General features: G+C 37.7%; 1 protein-coding gene across 3 annotated transcripts; it reads left to right on the top strand.

The window, feature by feature from the left end:
• Positions 1-1,282: 1,282 nt before the first annotated feature.
• LOC109013039 (calmodulin-binding transcription activator 3-like) lies at positions 1,283-19,528 on the top strand. 3 transcript variants are annotated; one of them, XM_035683393.1, is made up of 14 exons: positions 1,284-1,426; positions 1,522-1,624; positions 5,531-5,650; positions 6,926-7,041; positions 10,440-10,528; positions 10,831-10,876; positions 11,273-11,555; positions 11,968-12,257; positions 15,296-15,709; positions 15,842-16,542; positions 17,316-17,892; positions 18,373-18,681; positions 18,788-18,905; positions 19,019-19,109. In XM_035683393.1, exons 2-13 carry the CDS (start codon positions 1,585-1,587, stop codon positions 18,893-18,895), a joined length of 3,093 nt encoding a protein of 1,030 aa, XP_035539286.1. In that variant the 5' UTR covers positions 1,284-1,426; positions 1,522-1,584; the 3' UTR covers positions 18,896-18,905; positions 19,019-19,109. The 3 variants fall into 3 exon arrangements, with proteins under 3 accessions (XP_018850507.2, XP_035539286.1, XP_018850509.2); XM_018994962.2 differs by lacking the exon at positions 18,788-18,905 and having other exon boundaries at positions 1,283-1,426; positions 19,019-19,528; XM_018994964.2 differs by lacking the exons at positions 1,284-1,426; positions 1,522-1,624; positions 5,531-5,650; positions 18,788-18,905 and having other exon boundaries at positions 6,965-7,064; positions 19,019-19,528.
• The last annotated feature ends 1,611 nt before the right edge of the window (positions 19,529-21,139 follow it).

The raw sequence follows: 21,139 nt of genomic DNA on the forward strand, positions 1-21,139 counted from the left end.
GCTGAGGCTGAGGCTTCGGAGGGCGATCCCAGCCCTTACCTTCTGGGGTCTTTCCATGGCTCAGGGCCCTGCCTCGAGGCAATGGGGGCGCTAGTTTGTCTCGGGCCCCACATGCGGCAGTGTCCTCAGAGAGAGACGACTCTGTTCATGCCATGGCGTCCAGATTGAGGAACGTTTTTTTCTTGGTAAGCAATTTGTCGAATTGAGTCATCGTTTCTTCTTTTAGGCTTGGATCCTTATATTATATATATATGGTTTTGGTAGGGCTTTGACCAGCTGGTGGCCTGGATCGTCGACGAAAGGTTTGACCTCGAGGATGAAGTACGGTCCAGGTGTATCTTCGCCTTCTTGGCATTAAAGGAAATCGTGTGCTTGGACGAATACAAATAGCAAATCTCAGCAAATGATGTGACAGGCACAAACGTTTTATATTATTTAAATTCCCGCCAAACCAATTTGATAGGAATTTGCGGGATAACTAGAGAGTCATTTAAATCTCTGATAGATGAGCCCAATGATACAAAGTAGAAGGCCCATATAATGAGCCCAACAGGACGTGAAACCTACAAAAACACTGTAGGTTCGGGTTCACAGGGTCATATTGCTTCCAATATGATTATTATGGTAACCAACCTTAATAGCAAATATATACCGCTAAGGGAATGGCGAGATACTCAGGGTATTATTACTTCGGATGTCAAACCGTTCTTTCTGGGATCATATCCCAAGAATATGATGATCAGAGCCCTAGTTCCGAGGAAAAATATACTATCCTTATCAACGACAATTCTTGGATCTTCAAATCCTTTTTTTTTTTTACCAAGTAATACATCCATATTTCTGAGTTAGGCAATCAGAGGTTCATCAGGTGCACCGGGGCCCTTTTTCTTCTTTGTTGCATATCCTTGATCGAGATCAGTTGGTGGTGAAAAAGGTCATCAACATCAGTCACAGAGTGTGCAAGTACCGTACATTCTTTTTAAAAAAAAAAATAAAAAATTTATATAAAAAAATTAAATTTTTAATAATAGATCATATATTTTTTCAAAAATAATAAACATGATTGCATTACCCATACCACGTCAGATATCAATAATAACGGGATGATTAACCAAATTTCAATCGTAAATATATGAAAGATCGTATTTTGAGATATCAATAATAGAAATAACTACTAAAATCTAAAGACTGTGGCCACGGGCGAATAAAAGCGACCCATACCACGTCAGATTTTTTCCGACCTGTTCATATCCTTTTGCTAATATGGACACATGGCTTCCAATCCCCTCTCGCTCTTCTTTTAGGCTTTTTCAGTTGTTCAGTGGTTTTCACGCGCTTCTTCTCTCTTTCTCCGATAGTACGTCCCCTTCTTTACCCCAAACCTCCATTTCTCTTCCATTGCTGCTAGGGTTTCCAATTTTTGCCGGTAATTGTCTCGGTGATTCGGTTTTATTTTTCATTCATTGAGCTCTGGTTCTCGATTGGCGTTCTCAGAAATTATTATTATTTTTTTGTTTGCAGGTTTCCGTATTGGCTTTTTTGTGAATTCGTAATTGGAGCTATTGCTGATGAAATCTAGGGTTTATGGCTGAGAGTAGACTATACATTCCCAATCAACCATTAGGTCTGGTTTCTTTTCCTCGTATACTCTCTCTCTCTCTCTCTCTCTCGCTCGCTCTCCCCCTGCTTCAATCTTTCCTCAGGTTTATTAGATTAGAACTTGGTTAGTATAAATGTACAAACGACTCAATTGTTTTCTTTAAGGGGTTTTGTTGAAAATGTTCAAAGCAATGCTTTGAGATAACAAGCTAAGGTGCTTAGCAAGTTTGAGGGTACTTATTTTCTTTTCATTTTCGAAGTCTTGTGAATGTTATGCAAATTCTTCAGGTAGTGTGTGTCAAAGCCATATGCTAGAGCTCCCTCATTTCTCTCATGCACAGTTGTTGCAATGTTGAGTGCTTTGCATGAGGACCACGATCCTGAAGTACCTTATTGCGCATGTTGAAGTTACGATTGAAGTGCTTCATTGCATTCTGTGAGATGAGTGCGTTGAGCAATATTGTTTTTATTAGGCTTGGGTCCCAGAGGTCTATTTTGAGTTCTGAAATTCTAGCTTCACTGGATTTGTATAATGCAGCAGCTCTCTCTCGAATGGAATGAGTGCATTGATGGCTATTTCCGGTGATGATTACCGGAAATAGTTCTCTGTTTCATTCCATTTTTTTCTTACTTTAGTAGATCACAGTTTATTATGGGTTAGTTTGTGTGCTTTTGGGTGGAACCGAAGGCTTTTGAGTTTTCACTAGAAACATCGAGGTCCTAAATAAAATTGTAGAGAAGAGCATAAGGGTTTGGAGGTTTGTAGTTATGAGTCGTAGTGTTATAGTGTGGCTGGTGGCTACGGTGGAAGTAGTGTTCCAGGCGGAGAACCAAAATTCATAAAACACAGGCATTAAGGAAAGAGAGCCTTCGTGGCTCAACGATGCTCCAACATACATGGTAGATATTTAACTGTTACCGAATATGATGGAGGAGGTCAGCGGGGGTGTTCTAGCCATTCTGGAAGGGTATGAAGGTCTGGGATGGGAGAAATTTGCTGTCGAGTTACGCAGAACCACTGTTATGTTTTTCTCCATTCATGGTGATGGGTCATGGGGGGGAAGCCAGATGAACATATCCAATCATAAGAACAACAATATAGAGTTGAAACGAAAAGACTTAGGGCTCATTTGTTTTCGGAGATGAGATATGATGAATTGAGATTAAAGTTAAAAAATTGAATAAAATATTGTTATAATATATTTTTTAATATTATTTTTATTTTGGGATTTGAAAAAGCTGAATTCTTTATTTTATTTTTTATTGGAAGTTAGAAAAGTTGTAATGATTAGATGAGATGAGATGAAATGATATATTTTCTGAAAACAAACGAGGCCTTAAGCTACGTTTGGGTAGTGAGAATACCTGAGAAGTGTTGAGAATGTTTGTGAATAGTTATGAGTAGAGATTGAAGTGGGTTTGTGGGTCCCATTGAGAGTAATTTGAGTTGTTTGGATGTATGAAGTATGTTGAGTTGTTGACTTTTGGATAGATAATTGAAAAATGTGTGAGTCCCATCAATGATTGATTTTTTTTAATGATGATTTTTTTATATATAATAGTGATAAATATTATAGTAATTTTATTTTTTATTTATATTTAACAGTGGTAAATATTATAATGATTTTATTTTTTATTTATATTTAATAGTGATAAATATTATAGAATGTTTGTGAATAGTTATGAGTAGAGATTGAAGTGGGTTTGTGGGTCCCATTGAGAGTATTTTGAATTGTTTGGATGTATGAAGTATGTTGAGTTGTTGACTTTTGGATAGATAAATGAAAAATGTGTGGGTCCCATCAATGATTGATTTTTTTTAATGATGATTTTATTTATATATAATAGTGATAAATATTATAGTGGAGAGATTTTGGTACGAAGATGATTCATTGTGTTTGGCATGTGAAGTATTTTCATAAGTACGAGAATACTTGGAAAGTGTTGGGAAGACTTTGCTACCCAAACATAGCCTTAAGCGCAACCATGGTGGCGAGGTGATCATATGCTGCAACTCTAAATATGAGTCATGCTTTGGTGACTTAGTTTGATACTAGGGGCAAGAAGGGGAACTGTGAAAGTGGTTTGAAGCCTTTACAGATCATGCATGGACAGAACCCAAAGCAAGAGTCTGACTCCTCTAAAAGCTCAAGAACCGATTCTTATGTAACAAGGGATGGTTTTGGCCTTCCCCAATGGTAGTATGGGTGAAAGAGAGATGCACACTATATTAAAAGAGATGCAAAACCAGCTTGTTGATTTGAAGGTAACGGTTGCCTTCTTATCTATGAAAATCGACTTGCTTTCAGGTGGCGGTAAGAGGGTTGTAAGGCTCAATAAGAGGGAGCACAAAATAGGTCCGAATCATATGTCATTTACACTAAAAAAGTGGGTTGGGTGCAATTAGATGGGCCTAATTCTATAAAACCAAATAAAGGTAAAAAGAAAGTTGGGTTTGGCCCAGTTTCTATAACCAGATCTAGGAGAGTGTGTCGGGTCAAAAGGAAAATTGGGTCATCTACATTTGAATTGGATTCTACATTGGGTATCAGCGTAGAGACGACCGAAATGGACTGCCCTCCACAACGGGTGACACAAAAGTTTGCCAATGAGTGCTACACCCCTAGTCAGTGTTCTCCCCGACGAAACGATGGCACCCATTGTGTAGTTGAAGGAAAACGGTGTAATGTCGAGGCTTGAGGGCGGTGTAAGGTCTGTCGGAGTGGCACATAAAGGATCGTTGGTGAGTGATGCACCCTCGGTCAATGTTTGTTGCCAACCCAGAATTTCCAATGGTGGCCATGGCCCCGCAACCCATGACGTAGCGAACCAATTTTTTGGTATCTCTTAAGGCACCTTATGGGTCAACACTTAGCTTTGGACAAGGTATTGACAGCAACAATGGAGCTATTGAGGAGGTGCGGGATTTGTATGCAGGAGATGATGTGGAGGAAATGATGGGATTGTCGTTGGTGCCTTGTGAGGAGGAATATTTAGGGCCTGGTGTACAGTTGGCGGCCGACTTTGGGGAAGATGTTGTCCCCCCTGATATCTCTTCTATTGATCAACAATATAGTTGGTTCATCATCAGATTGAGTTTTGCAAAAAGTTAAAGAGATACAACAGTGTGTGTGTGTTTTTTTTGGGGGGGGGGGGGATTATGTGTGGAGGATTTGACGACCAACTAATAGCACTACTCATTGCAATTGAGGCAGGTCACTTGGAATAAAATCTAGATCTAAGAAGAGCAGGGAGTTAAAGCGTCTTGGCAATCAACTACCGCACTAAGGGAGGTAGTCCAAGTTGAGGGAGGACTAGAGGGAGGGTAGAACCAGTTGTATTATGAAGGCTTCCTCCGTTCGCGTATGATCATTCCTAGTTTGTGGAGTTACTGTTACGTGGAATGGTCCTATTTAGCTTCTAAAGGAGCTTCGGGTGGAGTATTAGTTATGTGGAAACAAGGATGGTGGAGAGAGTTTGAGTATGTTGGGGTATTTACATTGAGAGATTGGGGGAGGTGTGTCTTTGTCCCAATTGGGCTTGGTCTAGATTGGATAGATTTCAACATCTTTTTTACGAGGCATCCTAGAGACCGTAAACACAACATGTCTTTTACTCAATTAAACCCCATATCCATGTAAGCCATCCCATCACACAGATTAGATAAAGTCATATGCTTTTCATAAATGGGGTGTGGCGATAGAAATTGTTTGCACCCAAGGGTTTGAACCTTTGACGTGAAAGGAGCACACCACCAAGACCAAAGCCCTTACCACATAAGCCAACCCCTAGGGGCTTTGATTTCAACATTCATGGAGATACTGTATTTACATTATAATTTTTTTTTTATCGGTAAATATTTACTATATAAGTAGAATGGATTTTGTTCCTATTGTTGAATCTTAAGCTTGAAATTCCCGAATTTTTGCAGACCTTGACAGGATACTGATAGAAGCGCAATATCGTTGGCTTCGGCCAAGTGAAATTTGTGAAATACTTCGCAATCATCACAGGTTTCAATTAAAGCCAGATCCACCTGTCCAGCCTCCAGGTTGTCACTTGCATGCTTCTTTGTGTCTTATTTCAATCTTGCATATAGGTGTATAAAATTACTGCAATACATCTTATTAAGCTTGTGCGAGGATGTTTCTTCTTTTATATAAGTAATCGAATATGTTTTATTAAAAAAATATAAAAAGTATGGTCCAAGTACACATGAAGTATAGAAGAGGAGCACCTGACTAGAAATAGAGAAACAGACAAGAAAATCATGAAAAATCAGTCCACTAAAATCTATAGAAGCTGCTGAAGAAAGAGAGCATTAAAAAAGAAAGTTTTAAGCTCCTCCAACATTCAACCCTACTCATAAAAAACCAATTGCTTGCTATCCTCAAAATTTGCATCATACTTTTCCCTCCAAATACACCACACTAGGAAAATTACTGATTTATTTTGATTTAATTACTTATCTGAATTGTCTGACTTAGTCTGTGAATTTTTATAATAAATTAATTTTATTACTGCTTAAGAACCAGCTACTTTGTGCCAGTTGTGTCGCACGTGCACAATCCTAGTATTAGAATTTAGGACATGATGAGATATTGCAACTTCAACTGAGATTATATGGCTTTGTATGAGGGTAGAAAAATTTCATTGGCCATGTATGAATGGATAAGCAAGTTTCTTTACTGAATTATGGCTGCCAAGCTCCCTTCCCATAGGGCTAGGGATGCCACATCATAATATTACATACCACTAGGTGTTAAGAAATTCCATAAGTTTTATTACCTTAAACCGTAACTAAAAACTATCTTAAAAAGCCTCAATGTAGCCATGAAAACAGAAATCCAGTCTAAATACTTTGTTCAACACTTATTATAGCCTGGATAGGTCTTGTCTCTATGACTGGTTTTGGCTTGCAGACTCATTAGCATCGTCATCACTTGGGACATTTTAACACAAAATCAAAATGTGGTAAATACCCAATAAATTTATTTATTTATTTATTATTATTATTATTATTATTATTTTATGTCGGGGAACCTCTCCAAGGCAGGGCCCTTTGGACCCACCCCTGCAGTGAATACCCAATAAATCAATACATCATACATTTTAATAAGAGATCATAGACATTAATACGTCAAAAACATAACTTTCTTATCATGCTTGTGGAAGATATTACTACTAACAAATACTGATATGTATTTATGTATTTATGTATATATTTTTCTAATCAAATATTTCTTGCCACTTCTCTTTGTTCAGAGATTGGGAATTGACATTCCCCGGGTTTTTAAACAGAAACTGAAGGTTTTTCATTTTGCAGCGGGTTCTTTGTTTCTCTTTGATCGAAAAGTTATCCGGTATTTTCGTAAAGATGGTTATAGGTGGAGGAAGAAGAAAGATGGAAAAACTGTCAAAGAAGCTCATGAAAAGTTGAAGGTGTGCTGTTCAATTTATTCTTTGTAAGTTCACTTTTTTTTTGTTTTATTTTATTCCCACACCCCGCGTGGCGCCCCCGGGGGGGGTGGGATGGGATGGGTTTATGGTTGGTTCTAATCAATCTAGTCAAAATTGTTGCCTGGGTAATACCCTCTTGTAAGTGAACCTTCTGTCTCTAGTTTTTTTAATATTTTAATAGGTAATGATAATTTATTAGTAGTTAAAAGAGGGTAGTACCCTAGTAATATACAATGTTGGGTTATCACTTTATACAACCCGCTGCTTGACACGTAATAATAGGGTTAGGGTTGGGCATAATTGGGTTCGGGTCAATTGGGGTTGACCCGATTTTAACCTAGTTAATATCGGGTTGTGTTAGGTCAACCTGCGGGTTCACATGTTGACCCAAGTATCCAAAAGGAAAAAAATGATATTATGGTCAATTTTTGGGTTGTTTAGGTGGTCACGGGTCACTCTGGTCAACCCATAACCTGATTGACGCACCACAAATTTTAGCTAGAAACTAAACTTTAAATTGAAAAATATAGCACTTATTTTCAATATTTTCTTAAAGTTTTTTTAAGGGATGCAAACGAACTGAGTCAAGCCAAATTTGAGCAAGGGTGCTCAAGCTTGAGTAGCATTTTTACTTGTTCGAACTTGGCTCAAACTCAAATATCCTTGTTCAACGGCTCGCTAACCATTAATGTTGTTCGAACTCGCTTAGGCTCAACTAAAAATAAATGAATGAGTTGAGCTCAAGTTGCACGAGCTCGAACTCGATTTTTTTGTTTTCTTTTGAAAAATCTGATTCTTATCTTTTGATTAAGCACACCATTGAAACATTCGAGATATTTCTTACCCAAAAAGCTTTGTGTCGAACTTTTGCCCCTTTGAGTTGGTCACGGGCAACAGCCTGTGATGCCTCACGCCTTTGTGGCTGCGGCAGGAGGGGGTTTACCCATTGGCCTATTTTGCCAATAGGTGGCAGGAGCACAACGACCTAGCAAACCTACTTAAACAACCTAAAGGGTGGCTGGTGTTTTCGATATCCCATAGAAAATGCTTCTTTTATGCCTCGAGTATTAGCCACAACTTGTATTCTGTTGAAGACCCAACCGTTGATCCAAAAATCCTAGGACTGTTGGATACTAATTTGGTTAAACCTTTAACCCTTAGGATCATAACATTCCACCACGCTTCCGAATCCGACATCCACGGCGGCCCACTCTATCGACACCGATCCAGTGGTAGCTCTTTTCCTTTTGGCAGCTTCACTCATCTATCAATATTCAATGACTTAACACTATCCCTATACATGGTACCAAGTCATTTTAATCCAGCCTATAGGTTACTCCCTCCATGACTTGAATTCGTGGCATAATCCTTGCTCTGATACCAATTGTCAAGACCTCCCTTCTACGAAACTAACTTCCTGTGATATCTGCAACTCAAGAATGAAAACGACCCACACACACTTACACTTCTGGTTTTTTTTAGGAAACCAACCTCCCAAGATCAAGAAGTGTTTTTATTTTTCGAATGCCAATACAAGAAGCTAACTCCCTTTTTATTACATTTCTCTTAATTGACTAAAATCAATCTGTTAAGCCCAGCCCAATATAATTGTCCAATGTAATGGGCCAGTTAAAGAAACCCAAAGGAAATCGTATACTACTAACACTTTTGACTATTAAGCCCATTTCCCATTCAACAAGATTATTACATATTCATTCAGTATTTCTACCCCTTCATCATTCTTGGACCTCCTTTCTTAATATTGTGACTTTTCCATGCCACTTCTTCCTTGCTCTTTCTCCCCTTCCTGCTCGCTCCTTTGGGGCCAAGGAAACTTTGCAATCCAGCTACAGTGGTAAATGGTTCTAAAATGCTTGTTCTGTCTGGCCCGAATCTGCTCCCCAACTAGTAGTGTAGTGAAGTCCTTGTGAAGGATCTTAGGCAATGTATTAAATTCCGTGCCGGTGATCATTCCGGTTTAAGCACTGGAACGAAATGTTTTGGTACCCGTGCATTCCAGTGTACTGTTTCGGGATTAACTATATTATATATATATTTTTATATATATTTATATGTATATATAAACTAATAACTAATAGGATAAATACATATATATATATATATGTAAGTGTATATCATGTATGTGTGTATATATATGGAAGAATTGACAATTTATAAAATGAATATACATTGAAAAAATCATAAACTTGAGTTGAGACACAAAAAACGATGAAAAAAAATAAAAGAATAGAGAAATTATTAAAAATAATGATATTTGAAAAAAAAAAAAAAGAGAATGAGGGGACATATTTAAAGTTACAAAAAATTAACATTCTATAAATACCTTTTATATTCTAGAATTAATTAAATACCATATATATTTAAAATCTACAAAAAGGCCATCCAAGGACAAGAAAATTACAAAATTGCCATTAAAATAGTCTGGAATGAATAGGGCCCGGAATGCCAATTCTGGCCAGAATTGGACAGGAATGGCCGAAACGGACAGGAACAGGTTGGAATTTGGAGCGAAACGGAACAAGGAGGTATAGTGTACCAGATACTACATTGGAACGGAATGGAATTTAAAACTATGATCTCCGGGGCTGTACTACTAGGGGTGTGTCTAGCATCAACCTAAGTAAAGAAGCTTTTAGGTCATACGGTGTGCTAACTGCTAATAACTACTAAATAATTCAAACATCTATGTTGTCAATAACATCCATTAACTTTTTGGTTAATTGGGCATCTTCACTTTCCATCATGCAACTTTCTTATTTTGGAACTTTTGGCTGTTGGCCTTATTTTATCTTTGTTGGTATAGAGTGGATAATCTCATATGTATGTTAATTTAGATTCGTGTTCTATTAAAATCTGGTTGACATTGTTATCGATGCTTCAAAATACATTAGTAATTTGTATCCACTTTAACAGATTATGGGCATTTGAGATGTGTATCCCTTGACATTGTTCCTTTATATTACTAGCGATTTGAACAAACCAGGATAAGTTAATATCACATTAATACTTTATACTAGTTTGTTTTTTAATAAACCCATGAATGCATGAAGGCTTGATGATTGGATGTATGATTTTGCTTGAAATCATGCTTTGTTAATAGGTGGAGCTTTCTCTAGGGAGACCTCATGGATACTGCTGTTTTAGTCATTTCTGAGATATCAAATAAATGTGGTTTCTATATTTCTGGTATCTGAAGTCTAATATTTGTAAGGTGCTGTTAATCTATATGATGTTTGTTAATTTTAACATTTTTTAATGCTTTTGTAGATCTCTTTACTGTTGATTATGGTTGATTGAACTGGTATTTTATTTAGCTTTAGACTGCTGAATTAATTATTTGTTCACTGGTTCATCTGCAGGCTAACAGTGTGGACGTTCTCCATTGTTACTATGCACATGGAGAGGATAACGAGAGCTTTCAACGACGTAGTTACTGGATGCTTGATGCGTAAGTGATGCTTATAGTTAAAATTTTAACACCTGAAGAGTTTCAAATTTTGTTTTTGGTAGCATGGTACGAGATTATTTCTTTTCTGAATATTGCATAGGATGATGTGTTTGGCTCTAGCAGTGTATGATTCATTGAGCCCTTTGCATCCCAGCGCAGGGAATAATGAACTTTTTTTCTTTCCGTAAAAGTTTAATATTAAAATAATTGTAATGACAAACTTGAGTTTTTGTTGGTAAGGATGAGTCTATATTTTGTTGCCTTCTGCCATCAATCTTGATGTGTACTTCCCTTCTCTTCAGGCGCTTAGAGCACATTGTTCTTGTACATTACAGAGAAGTGAAAGAGGTAATCCTTTGTGCTCATCTATGGCCATCAATTTTTTAATTCTCTAGGGTATTCCGAACAGAGTTTGATTTAAATTGTTGAACTCCAGCTGTGTATCTTAAATGCTTGTGTAAATGAGTTTGTTTTCTTTATTGGAAATTTCGGCTCACACCCAATGGGTTTTAAAATTGACAAGATCACTCTTCACCTCCTTCTGTATGGAAAGGAGGTGGTATTTAAGTTAGAGCCAAGTGGCTTTTTGGGTTAAATGAATGTTGGTCATGTCAAGACTTGTAGCTATCTATGATCCTATCCATGATCTAAATTGAATGTACATTAGTTGACTCTATTTGAGGTATTTTATTTTACTCCTTTATGTGGCTTAGGTATTGTGTTATGCCCTGTAATGTTATGTAGGGGTACAAGTCAGGCATCTCTCGCTTAATAGCAGATCCAGGATCACAAGCTGGAAGCCCTCAAAGTAGTCCTGTACCATGGTCTGCACAGGCAAATTCACCTGCTCCGACAGTTCAGACGTCCTATGCATCAAGTGCAAACAGAGTCGATAGAAATGGACTAACGTTGTCATCAGAATTTGAGGATGTGGATTCTGGGAGTGATCCACGAGCATCTTCTCTCACTCAACCTCTTTTTGGTTCTTTCTTGCATAAAACCTCTTTGCTTGAACATAAAGTTGCAGGTAAAATTATTAATGTGGTTGAAGTCGCTTGTAAAAAATGTGGCTGGATTGTGATTACATCGTAATGCAAGGATTTATTTTTTTGAAGTTTTCTTCTGTATGGACTTTTGAACTTAGTAGGAGAATCTTTTAATTGGAGATCTCAATTATAAGATTATGTTATTGTGCTCTGTTATCTGGCACTTTGAATTATCAATTTATTTTTTGTATTAATCATGGGCCAACCTATTCTGCTGTGTGTAGTCATTGAACAGGAGTTTCTGCCTTCTGAATATTTCTCTTTGGCCCCCTAGATATTTTTTAGGGTGTCTATATCTTTAACTGCATATTCATTTTAATAATTGATTTAATCTTTTGGATAATATGTTTTGGGAGTTCTCAAGATGTGACCAGGTGGCTGTGCTGCCTTCAGGATTTCCGGACTTGTCGAGGAGCCCCCCTGCTTCATGGGTGGCTGGAACTAAATATCATCAAGGTTCTGGATTATCTAACTGTGCTGAAACCAACAGCTCGAGCAACTCGAATGGTGTGCATGACCAGAAGCTTTTCACTGAACATCCTAGGGGAGCTGACTTTCTAACACATAAGTTAACAGATGCTAGATTGGATGCTAATAGCTCTGTCCAGGATGTAACTAAGGGAGATAGATTGATCGCTGAAGGCAACCAGACATATATGGGAGCTTCTCTCGAGATAGTTCAGGTTTGTGGTCTTTCCCATTTGCTCTTGATTGACTTCATTTTTATAGCAAATATCTTAAATAAGAGGTCACAAACTATGTGCATATAATTTTCTTGATATTGATTTGCAGCACTAGAATTATGTGGGACTTCATTAACCCCTAGGGGTTGGCTCAAGTGGTTAGGGCCTTGGTCTCGGCATTATACTCCCTCTAGGTCTTAAGTTTGAAACCCTTGGGTGCAAACAATTTTTAGAGGCCATCGGGCTGGGGTCCCTTGAATTACTCCAGGAACACTTGCGGGAAACTGCTTGTCGTGAGGCTGTGCACTCTCGGGATTAGTCGAGAGTTTGTTCTTGGACACCCGGTGCTAATAAAAATAACATTTTGTGACTTAGTGACAGACCTTATTATTTTAATAATTAGACGTAGTGGGGTGGAGTCATGGTTGAATAATCCTGCTGGGGTGAATGAGTTGTATTTATCTATTGAAAAAGAAAGGAAAATTTCAGAAATTGATGTACATATATAATGATGAAAACTTAAAAAACAAAGTCATACAAACATATATAGAAAAAAAAAATTAAAAATATAAAAACTCAAGGTGTATTGGAGGAAAAGGAATTATCGTAAAATTGAGGATTGTGAATGGATGTTGGAGGAGCTCAAAATCTTCTTTTTTAATGCTCCCTTTGGATTGCTTCTATAGACTTTAGGGTGTCTCTTATATACATTATGTGTACTTGGGTTGTGTCTTTTGCATTTTTTAATGAAGTTTTATTACTTCAAAAAAATTGACAAGCAAAAAGGGGCAAAAACTTAAAAATTAAAAAAACCAAAATAAAACATAAAAATAAAAAATGAAGGTGTTGGCCCCCCCTCCCATCCCATTGCCCTCTCCAACCTCATTGAGCAAGTGAAGTGGTAGGGATCACCTCCTCCTGTAACGCCCTAATAGAAGGCCTAAACCACATGATCTATACTCTAAAAGGACTAGTCAATGATGCAATTGGAGCTCAATTGGAACCCTATAAAGAGTAAGAATTTCTCATTCCCAAATAATGTGAGATCCCATACTAGGGGTGCTATCAGCATGGTGCAGGGCGAGGTGGACCCACCCCCGCACCCCGCCTCGCACCATGTGGAGGGAGCGTTTCCAACCCCACCCCCAGCCCCGGTACCGGGGGGTGGGGTTGAAACAGCCCCCCGCCCGCCTCCTGCTCAACCCAATGATCCATTGGGTCTATAAATTATTTTTGGGTCTAAAATTTTTTTGACCCAAATTATAATATAATTAAAATTATAAATTAAAATTTATATATTCAAAAAGAATATAAACTTATTACAGTTGTATTTTGGATTGTCTTGCATTAACTTGAATTCAACTTCAAGTTTTTAACAAATTGTATATATCTATATACAATATATTTATATAAATATTAAAAATATAATTTTTTATATTAAATAGGGGAGGGGTGCGGAGTGGGGGGTTAGGGTGGGGCCCCCCAGCTAGGGGTCTTCCATGCGGGGCGGATGGGGGGTGGGCCCCCGCTGCCCACCCCTGTCCCATACACCACCTACCCTTATCTTTATCATATTGGGTATCAGAATCTACCCTAGTTAAATTCCCGACGTCCTTGTCGGGCAAGTCCGTTTTAGGTGGCATGGCTCAAGTCCCACATTTCTGGTGGGATAGACTCTGATACTATTTGTATTGCTCTAATGGAAGGCTCAAACCACATGACCTATACTCCAAAATGACTAGTCAATGATACAATTGAAATCTCATTGGAACATTATAATGAGCAAGAACTTCTCCTTCCAAAGCAATGTGAGATTCCATACATTTCTTACTCTTATCCTTATCATATGGGGTATCAAAATACATTTGTAACGTTCTAATGGAAGGTCCAAACCACATGATCTATACTCTAAAAGAACTAGTCATGATACAATTGAAGCCCTATTGGAACATTATAAAGAGCAAGAACTTCTCATTCCCAAGCAATGTGGGATCCCATACACCACCTACGCTTATCCGGGTATCACACTTTCGGACCTTGACATGGTAGGGAGGGCCCCCCCACCCACAACCTCTTTTTTTCTACTCAAGCTAAACCAGAGCCGAAGATCCGGCTCATTGATTCAAATGCAAATCTGCTCTCTCTCTCTCTTATTCATACCCACTGTGAGTTCTGCTCTCCCTAAACCCAACACAGATGATTTGTTTCTTTGAGTTTGAAACCCTCAGAACTTGGTCTGACTCTTGTCGATGTTTTCCTGATTTTGATAAAATTGATTTGAACAAGGGAATGCACAATGTCTCAAGTGTAAGCCCCCCTGCTGGTGGGGGGATCCTCACCCACTTCATTTTTTATTTATGCTTTACGTATATATTTATAATTTTTATGTTCTTTATATATATAATTTATCTTTTCCTTATTTTATGTCTTTTCTTTTATTGATTTTTTAAAGTTTTTTTTTTTTTACTTGCATCTAAAGTTTTATTTATACTTTTATGTTTTATATTTATATTTTGCATTTTTGTATATGTTTGGACTCTAACTTTTGATTCTTTCTTTTTCTTTTTTTGGTTTTTTATGTTATTTTTCACCTCTAGTAGTTTTGTACGTGGCATGCCAACTTGATGCTGACAACTTCTTGGTTTTGGACAGAAACCTGATGAGTCAAAACATAGGAATCAATTAGTTTTTTCATCCTTATAAACACAGTGATCACTTTTAAGAAGACCAAAACTGGGGCTATTTTTATTTTTCCCAAAAGAAAAGGAGAGGGGCAGAGAGAACCACCACGGCAGTGTTGAGGCTTAAAGACGAACATGCTTGTTACAAAGTTCTGTGTTTGTATGCATTGAATTGATGCATAAGCATCTGTTGTTTTATGTTATGGAGTTTATTTTTACTATTGTGCTGTCTTTCTAGTGTCTCAATTCAAACCTAATATTGTGTCAGTTAGTTGTCTGTGTTGGATCTTGTTTTATTGACTTTAGATGGATGTTTACCATTATAGTTCCCCAAGTGAGATTTACACCTTGTTGCAGGTGCAGCGTGAGCCTGGTTTCATTTCAGATCATCCTCAATTTCAAAGTTGTTCGGATCCACATATAGAAGTCAAGTCTACCTTTCATGCTGAAAAGAAATCCAAAGATGGTGTAAATAACAATGAAGCTGGTGAGCTGAAGAAACTTGACAGCTTTGGGAGATGGATGGATAAAGAAATTGGTGGAGATTGTGATGATTCCTTGATGGCTTCGGACTCTGGGAACTACTGGAATACACTTGATGCTGATAATGATGACAAGGAAGTATCCAGCTTATCACATCATATGCATTTAGATACTGATATGCTGGGCCCTTCCCTTGCCCAAGAACAGCTATTTACTATCCAGGATTTTTCACCAGATTGGACTTATTCTGGGGATACAACAGTGGATACTGCAAAGGATTCATCAAAGGTGTGCATACTTTGGTTTGGGATGTTATTATTCCTGCATATTCTAAAAGTCACGTAGGCATGCTTGCTGCCTTTAGTCAATGCTAGAGAATCGGAAATATAAATCATGCTTTTTTATTCTTCTTTTGTTCAGGTTTTAATCGTTGGTACATTTTTGGTAAGCAAGGAGATATCTAGCAAGATTAAGTGGGGATGTATGTTTGGTGAGATTGAGGTTTCTGCTGAAGTTCTGACTGATACTGTCATCAGATGTCATACACCTCAACATGCTCCCGGGCGTGTTCCATTCTATATCACCCGCAGTGATAGGTTAGCCTGCAGTGAGGTGAGGGAGTTTGAGTATCGTGAAAAGCCATCAGGAATTGGGTTTCATATGGCAGTGAAAAGTGCTTCAGAAGATGAAGTACGTTTTCAGATGCGCCTGGTGAAACTTTTAAATCTAGGCAGGGTGAGGAATAGATTCAATTGCTCAAATCAGGATTGTGATAAATGTAAGCTTAAGAGTACAATATATTCAATGAAAAGTGAAAGTGGAAATGATTTGGGAAGGGTTGAAGAGACTTCTATGACCTTCAATAGTAATCACATGATCCCTAGAGATAGATTGATACAATGTCTGTTGAAGGATAGTCTTTCTGAGTGGCTAATTTTGAAAGTACATGAAGGAGGTAAAGGACCACATGTCTTGGACTATGAAGGCCAAGGAGTTATACATTTGGCAGCTGCTCTTGGTTATGAATGGGCCATGGGGCCCATAGTTTCTGTTGGTGTCAGTCCCAATTTCAGAGATGCGCATGGAAGAACTGGGCTTCACTGGGCTTCGTATTTTGGGAGGTCAGATTGCTTTCTTAGATTCTCTTCTAAGTATTAATATACTGTCAACTCCTGATGAATAGAGTTTTGATTTCAAATGCTGGCATATGGTTTATTTCCTTTATTCATCCAGCTATCTATTGTATCAAATGAATAATCGATCTAATTATCAATATTGAATTTGAAGTTTAAATTTATCAATGAAGTCATCCATTGTTGTCTAATGCCTCAGATTTTGTTATTAAAGCCTTTAAAAATCAGTACTTAAAGTGGATCTTCAAATGCTGCATATGGTTTATTTCCTTTCTTCATCCAGCTGTCTATTATATTGAGCAAAACAAAATCCAGCTGTCTATTATATCAAATGAATAATTGATCTAATTAATAATATCGAATTTAAAGTTGAAATTTATCAAATATTGAATTTGATGTTTTTAACGCCTTTGAAAATGAGTACTGAAAGTGGGTTGCCGAGCCATTTTATTTTTGGATTATTGGCTCGATCCCCTTCTGGATCCAATCTTTCATACATACAATATGTATTCTCGTCACCGATAAAAAAAAACAAAAAGGATTTTGTTTTCAAAACTGAATTGAATTGAGAAAATCGTGAATAAAATGTATGTAAGCGAGGGAAACTCCCTTATATTTTTACCCTTCCAATATATGAAGCTTGGTTTTGAGGTTTCTCAGCATGAATCTAGGATTGTTTATGTTTAAGTTGAATCTTTTATTTAATACTTGTCTATTTATTAGTAGCGATTAAGTTGCTGTTCTTTTTCTCCTTTCTGTAGAGAGGAAGCAGTCATTGCACTTCTTAGACTGGGTGCTGCACCAGGCGCTGTTGAGGACCCAACACCAGAATCTCCTGGAGGAAAAACAGCTGCTGATCTGGCATCTAGCAGAGGACATAAAGGGATTGCTGGATACCTGGCAGAAGCAGATCTAACCAGTCACCTTTCTTCACTGACTGTCAATGAAAATGTAATGGACACTGTTGCTGCAAGTATTGCAGCTGAAAAGGCTATTGAAAATGCCGCACAAGTTGTCCCATTGGATGTGGCAGAAAAGGAGAACCTTTCTCTGAGAGAATCTCTTGCTGCTGTTAGGAAGTCAGCTCATGCAGCTGCTCTAATACAAGCTGCATTCCGTGCTCGTTCATTCAATCATAGACAATCATCTAAGAACTTCAATGATATTTCTGAAGCCACACTTGACCTAGTTGCACTTGGCTCTTTGAACAAAGTCCGGAAATTGGGCCACTTTGAGGAATATTTGCATTCTGCAGCTGTCAAGATCCAGCAAAGATATCGTGGTTGGAAGGGAAGAAAAGAGTTCTTGAAGATACGCACCCGCATAGTGAAAATTCAGGTACTCCTGTATATATGTAGTTTTCTTATGTTTTTTGCATCAAATTATCTTGTTTTCTAACCAGAGTCCTTGAAGGAGATTGATTTATTTTTTTAATTTATTTAGGTGTGTCTATTTTATACTCCGTCTACTTGAGATTGAATAAAATTATTTTACTATTTTATACTCCCTGTCTATTTTATAAAATTATTTTACTTATTTTACTAACAAGGGAGAGAACTTGCCAGCTGCTAGGGTTTTGTCACATACCCTATTTCATTCCTATTTGTGTTCACTGGTTAGAATGTTTTTGCCTGATCCATGTGATTTGGGCACATTTCACATTCGGGTAAAAGTCATGTTGCATTTGCACCGTCTCTGTAATTCCTTTTCATAAAAGAAAGAGTGTTCATTGGTTGCAATTTGTGCTTTCTATAAACTTTCACAACATCTCCCCCCCCAAAAAAAAAAAAAATCATTTATTCTGCTTAATGCTCATAGGCTCATGTGAGGGGACATCAGGTTCGAAAGCAGTATAAAAGGGTTGTTTGGTCTGTTAGTATCGTCGAAAAGGCAATACTGCGTTGGAGGCGGAAAGGATCTGGTTTGCGTGGATTTCGAGTGGATAAAGTGATGGGAGATGTGGCATCAGAAACTGAGAAAACTGATGAGTATGAATTCTTGCGAATTGGCCGGAAACAAAAATTTGCTGGAGTTGAAAAGGCTCTAGCAAGAGTCAGGTCCATGGTTCGTTATCCAGAAGCACGTGATCAGTATATGAGGCTAGTTACCAAGTTTGGTAATCTAAAGGTATTTTTGCGTTCTCTTAATTGCTGCTTCAATATTAGCTGTCATAAACTGTCTGTCTGCTTCCTAGTTGTCGTGAATCTCTTAAGGTTCTGGTTCCTGCAACCAGATTCAGATTCAATTTCTTAAAAAGGAAAAAGAAAGGGTTATGATGGTTGCAGCAACAGCTACTAGGTGTGACATGTTTTTCTTCTCACAGGAAGGTTCTTGGATATAGTTCCTCGCATGTATGACATAATTCTTAAGTTAGTTTCTTAATTAATTGATCAGTTTTTAACGTGATGGATTATTTTATAAATTTGTTATGAGTATTGAATTCTACGTCTTTGTAACTCAACAGATGGGTGATGAAGGGAGCAGTGTAATGCTTCAAGCTGAAACTTCACAAAAGAGCAGAACAGAGGAAGATTTGCCTGCATTCTCAAAGGAGCCTGCACGTACATCAGATCAGTGATCTACTTCTCTGTGCCAAATAGCGAGTAGAATTAAACTGTCTGAGCAGGTACTGGTCATACTATTTTTTACCTGTAAGTAGTGTCTTAACATATTTTACTCGTACTCTGGTGGAGAAAGAGGAGTGCAAGGTGGAAGGTTGTAAATATATTTTTCCCCTTTATCTCTCTTTTCCTTTTTTCTCTTCCTTGCAACCGGTGGTAAAATTTTACCTGGAATAGGGTTTAGGAAGGGGACGACTCTTAATGGGAACATGGGAATGGTTGAAATTGATGCATATGTTATGCAAGGTCGAAAATGGTGTTGTTGCTGATTTATACTCGTACTTCGGCCGGTATATATGTAGTTGAACCGTTATTATGAGATCAAATTTGATTTAATTCTTTTGATACTGCCATCTTTGCTTTGGTGATGAATATTAGCTTGAGTTTTTTTAGCTTATGACTAATTCTTGCTGGCATTCTTGCATATGCCTTCATATCATCAATGTTCTTCATCTTTAGATTTTACTGTAGTCATACTTATTGATGTGTTATTTTTTAAGTGGTTGTATATTGAAGTGATAAACATACGATGCCAATTAGAATGTCGTATCATCAAGCATGGCTGGAGATGACAAAGTCTATGATGAAAAGTAGCATTGCTAAATATATATATATATACAAGGAAAATGCTAGTTAGTCTCTTCAAGTGTACCGTTCAAAGTTACCGCCAGTATATTTTATTTTCTTTAATGTTTAAATAAGTTATTACTAGTGCATTTGTGTATTTTTTTTAATATTTAAAAAACACAAATAAAACAAAAACCAAAATGTTCTAAGGGTACACTTGAGGGGGCTAAGTGAGGGGGTTGAGCACCACCACCCAAAAGAAAAGAGATAGCCGGGAGAGCTTTGAGAGAAAAGAAGAGAGTTGAATTGAGTAGAGTGTGATCCTTTTCCTTTGTAATATTTTCTTATGTTCTACTATTTATTAGTGAAGTTCTTTTATGTGGATATAGGCAATTGCCGAACCACGTTAAATTCTTAGTGTCATTGAGTGCGTAGGTGTACTATTTTATTTTCGGTTTTATTTCTTCCGTTGTGTTGATTTTTCCAACACAAACAGCATCATCTGATTCAGTGCAGAGAGCAATTCATGCACCGCTCCCCTCTGATTTGCTCTACAGTCATCTGGGCAGCAATTATATATATATATGCTTCCTTCCTTCATATTTGCTTCTGATATGCATGCATGCAAGTATGCAACTGCAGCAGCAACAAGAAGACAGACAGACATTGAAACCTAAAAAGCAAAAGGTTCGAGACCATGATGTCACAAAGACAATTAATTTACTGAGCAAAACTATGTCAGCTTTGGTGGCTAATAGATACTATTAATTGATGAAATGAATTGCGGCTCTGTTTCATAGAAACCTCATACCACTCAAAAGTACCCACAAGGCCAGTGCGACGCAAAGTATGTCCAGTAATGCATAGCTATTTTTTGGTTTTGGATGGATAAAACAACAGGTGTCAGCATGAAATGTACCAACTCTCTTGCACTTTTTCTCAGGAAATGTACCAACAACAGGAGATGCAGCATGGAAACATCCTACTTTTACACAAAGAGGAAGAGAAATTGGCAGCCAATATGGGGCTGTCTCTGTTTCTTAAAGTCGAACAAACAAAAAAAGTTCTACAATGCAAAAGAGAATGCAAACTAATGAGATCAGGCTATTGATACTTGACACTTAAAAACGCTAGTAGTCTAACATGACTTGCGTTGTATTTAATCGTCATATCCAATCTCACTCCAAGTAAATCTCGGATGACCTCATATGTCATGCTTTCTGTTGCATGCCTGCCCTAGCATGGCATAGACAGAGTTATACATAGGAGAGCTGCTACATAGCATCCACTGTAGTGGGTGCACACAATGCACTCACTACGTGGATGCTTATGGTTCATGAATTATTTTTTTTTTTCACCAGACGGATTCTCCCGTCTCTCTCATCCCTCCCATTGTC

Source organism: Juglans regia, chromosome 12 (genome assembly GCF_001411555.2).
Source record: "Juglans regia cultivar Chandler chromosome 12, Walnut 2.0, whole genome shotgun sequence".
Classification (NCBI taxonomy): domain Eukaryota; kingdom Viridiplantae; phylum Streptophyta; class Magnoliopsida; order Fagales; family Juglandaceae; genus Juglans; species Juglans regia.

Bases quoted from the DNA above. Each gene is read 5' to 3' on its own strand.
- LOC109013039 (XM_018994962.2), top strand. From the start codon at position 1,585: ATGGCTGAGAGTAGACTATACATTCCCAATCAACCATTAG. The intron at 10,877-11,272 runs GTAATCCTTTGT...AATGTTATGTAG, and splicing joins ATTACAGAGAAGTGAAAGAG to GGGTACAAGTCAGGCATCTC. The intron at 17,893-18,372 runs GTACTCCTGTAT...TAATGCTCATAG, and splicing joins CCCGCATAGTGAAAATTCAG to GCTCATGTGAGGGGACATCA.